The following is a 2,766-nucleotide window of genomic DNA, read 5'->3' on the forward strand; positions in this document are numbered from 1 at the left end:
GGGGGGAGGGGGGCGGGGCTTCGAGACCCGGGAAAAGCGCACCATTCTTCACTGCCAGGATGGAGGGGTCCATGGACACCGAGACATCGAGCAGGATCAAATAATCGACCTTGGTCCGAGGCGTGACCCCGGCGCACTCGGGGGCATAGCACCGAGGCGGGCCACAGAGGCCGCCCTTGGGCTGGGCAAGGGCGAGGGCTCGGACACTGGTGGTTCCAATGCTGCAAACCACCAGCAGGGCCAGCAGGCCGAGGGAGACAATGGTTCGCCAGCCGAAAGGCACCCGGGAGGGGGCAGGGGTGCCGCCGGTGTGGAGTAAGTCCGACATGCTGGGCACGCCTTCAGGACCGCACGCCGGGACAGAGGCACGGGCCAAGGGGGCAGGGTTCCCTCTGTGTGGGGGGGGATGGTGCACGCCGGTCAGTTGTGGGGTATGCATCGAGTCCAAGCAAGACCTCCGTGCCAGATGGTGGGAACCAAAACACGACAAGAGCGCCATGGGGAGGAGTTGTGGGTGTGGAACGTACACGGCAACTTAAAAGGCGAGACACCGAATGGCTTGATAGACGGGCAGGCGACTTCGGGGCAGAAGGAGCCCAAACGGCCGTCCGATTGTAGGACGGGCACTGGCGTGGGATGAAAGATGCAAGCAGGGGCAAAGGGTGAGGAGGCGCGGGGCGCAAGTTGGGGGATTGGGCACAGATGAAGAAGAGAGGGGAGCCAGGAACACCGCTTTGAATGCACATCGCCATTTCCCGGCGCTCAGGTGGATTATATAGGTGCATTCGGGGGCAGGCGGGGGCAAGAGGAACACCTGGACGGGCGAGGTCGCGAGGGTGCGTGCATGTCCTGGGACGCCATGCTCGCCACGTCGCGCCCCCACCTCCTTGACCTCGCCTGGCTCTGCTGCTGGGGTCCTGGGCCGCAGGGCATGCGGTGTGATGGTCGAGAGCGGGCAGGGGTAGGAGGTGGGGAAAGGGCCGGCGCCTTGGGCGCCACGGGCCGGAGAGGGCCGTCTCGGAAGCGTAACACGTCAGAAGATCGCGGCGGTGTTGCCGGCCGCCGGAGTGGGGATCGGGCCAGCCTGCCTATTTCCCGCCCTCTTGGCCCCTCCCTCGCCGAACTACGTCTCGGCCTGCTCGGAGGGCGCCAGGCGGCCTGGATGCCCGGGGGCCCAGTGCCTCCTCCTTTGCAATCTCTCGGACTTGGCTCCTCGGTTGCGGGAGGCATTTCCAGCATGTTGCCAGACTCGGCACATTTCCGGGGATTCTCCCCTTTCAGCAACCACCACCCATAAGCGGGTTGGAAATCCGCCAGACCGGTTGAATGCTCAGGGAACACATCTTAGCCCCGCACCTCGGCACTGGGCCGACCAGGAAACGAGGCCGAAAGTTGGTGGACATGCAGGATACGCATGGGCTCGATAGGCCGCCCGCCTGCAGGGCCCCAGATCCTGCCCCCATGTTCGGGCGGCTGTCCCCCCCCCCCCGCCTCCCGCGTCCACGAATGGAGGTGAGCATTGAGCCTTGGCTCCTTTCGAGCGGGATGCTCCCCGAGTCGGCGGTCGCGTGCCAGGCAAGAGGGAATCCCTCGAGGCGCCCTGGGCCGGGTCGCCGAGCAAATTGAGAGCCACACCCAGGGGGGACGGCAGGAATGCGAAACCCTCTCCCGGAGTGGGGGCGAGGGGCTCGAGCCGCTGGGAGATTGCCAGGTAACCTCTTTCACTGGGACATCCCCCCTGTGGAAATCGATCCCAGGAGACAGAGCCGAAAGAGGGAAAGGGCTCCATATGTAGGGGATGGGTCGTGGCCGCGCGGCGTGCCGTACTGCAGCTCGGGCCACACATTGCTCGCTTGCGGTGTTCGGCAATGGGCTCCCCACTCGCGCGAGCACAGCCACCTTGGGGGCATGTCCTGGCTTTCGACCACGCCAGCACGGCGTCGCGGCCGTGGGCAGGGGCTTCCTCCTGAGGGTGCCACGGGAGTGCCAGCTTCAAAACCAGGCCATTGCCACGGGGCCACAATGCGCTCGTCATCCGATCGCAACAGGAAATTAAGCGCCCAGGCTCCATACCCGGGGGATCCTTCCCCTCGCCATGCCTCGCCCTGGCATCTCGCCCGGGCCCTTGGGGCTGGTGTGTCAGAATGAGGGCGGCAAGGGGGGCTGTTTTTCTTGCTTACTCGGCAATGGGTCGTCTCCCCAACGACAATCCTCGCACAGGCCCCGGTGAATATAAACATGCCCTCGGGACACAGCAGCAGGCTCCCGGCAGGGACTGCTCATGGTAGGCCCTCGCCGCTCCCGGCCTCCGTCCAAGGCGACACCCTTCATCGATGGGGACCGAGGTCGGGGGCGCCATTTCCCGCGCCGGATGGCTGGCACCCGCCAAGTGGGCGCCGCTCGACAATGGGCCCGATGCCGAGAACCCAGCAAGCCAACACTATGTCCGCAGGGAGGGGGGCGGGGGGTGGGCCAGGGGCGGGCTAGTGTCATGCTGGAGAGGGGCCCGGGGGGAGCCCCGGTGTGTGGAGCCCACCCCACCAAGGCACGACCATGCGCCGGGCTCGGGGGCCTCGCATCTGGAAATGTATAACTGTCGAGGAGCGTGCGCGCCTCGGCCCCGAAGGAGATCCAGAAAGAGGCCATAGAGAACTGCATCTGTCCCCGGGACCGACGAAACTGGACAACCCTCCACTGCCAAGGGGTACGAGCGAGAGGGAGAGGGAGGGAGCGAATTAATCCGCACCATGGGTGCCCCCCCCCCCC

At 66.0% G+C, this 2,766-nt stretch overlaps 1 protein-coding gene across 1 annotated transcript in view; it reads right to left on the minus strand.

Moving 5' to 3' along the window:
* The window catches only part of H696_03181 (hypothetical protein), a gene marked incomplete at its 5' end in the record, with an annotated part of 6,503 nt that extends 6,175 nt beyond the window's left edge, over positions 1 to 328 (minus strand). The window contains one exon of the mRNA XM_009497065.1: positions 43 to 328. Within this exon, the coding sequence (XP_009495340.1) occupies positions 43 to 328 (286 nt within the window). The remainder of the gene's footprint in view (positions 1 to 42) is intronic.
* Positions 329 to 2,766: the final 2,438 nt, after the last annotated feature.

Source organism: Fonticula alba (assembly GCF_000388065.1).
Source record: "Fonticula alba strain ATCC 38817 unplaced genomic scaffold supercont2.4, whole genome shotgun sequence".
Classification (NCBI taxonomy): Eukaryota; order Rotosphaerida; family Fonticulaceae; genus Fonticula; species Fonticula alba.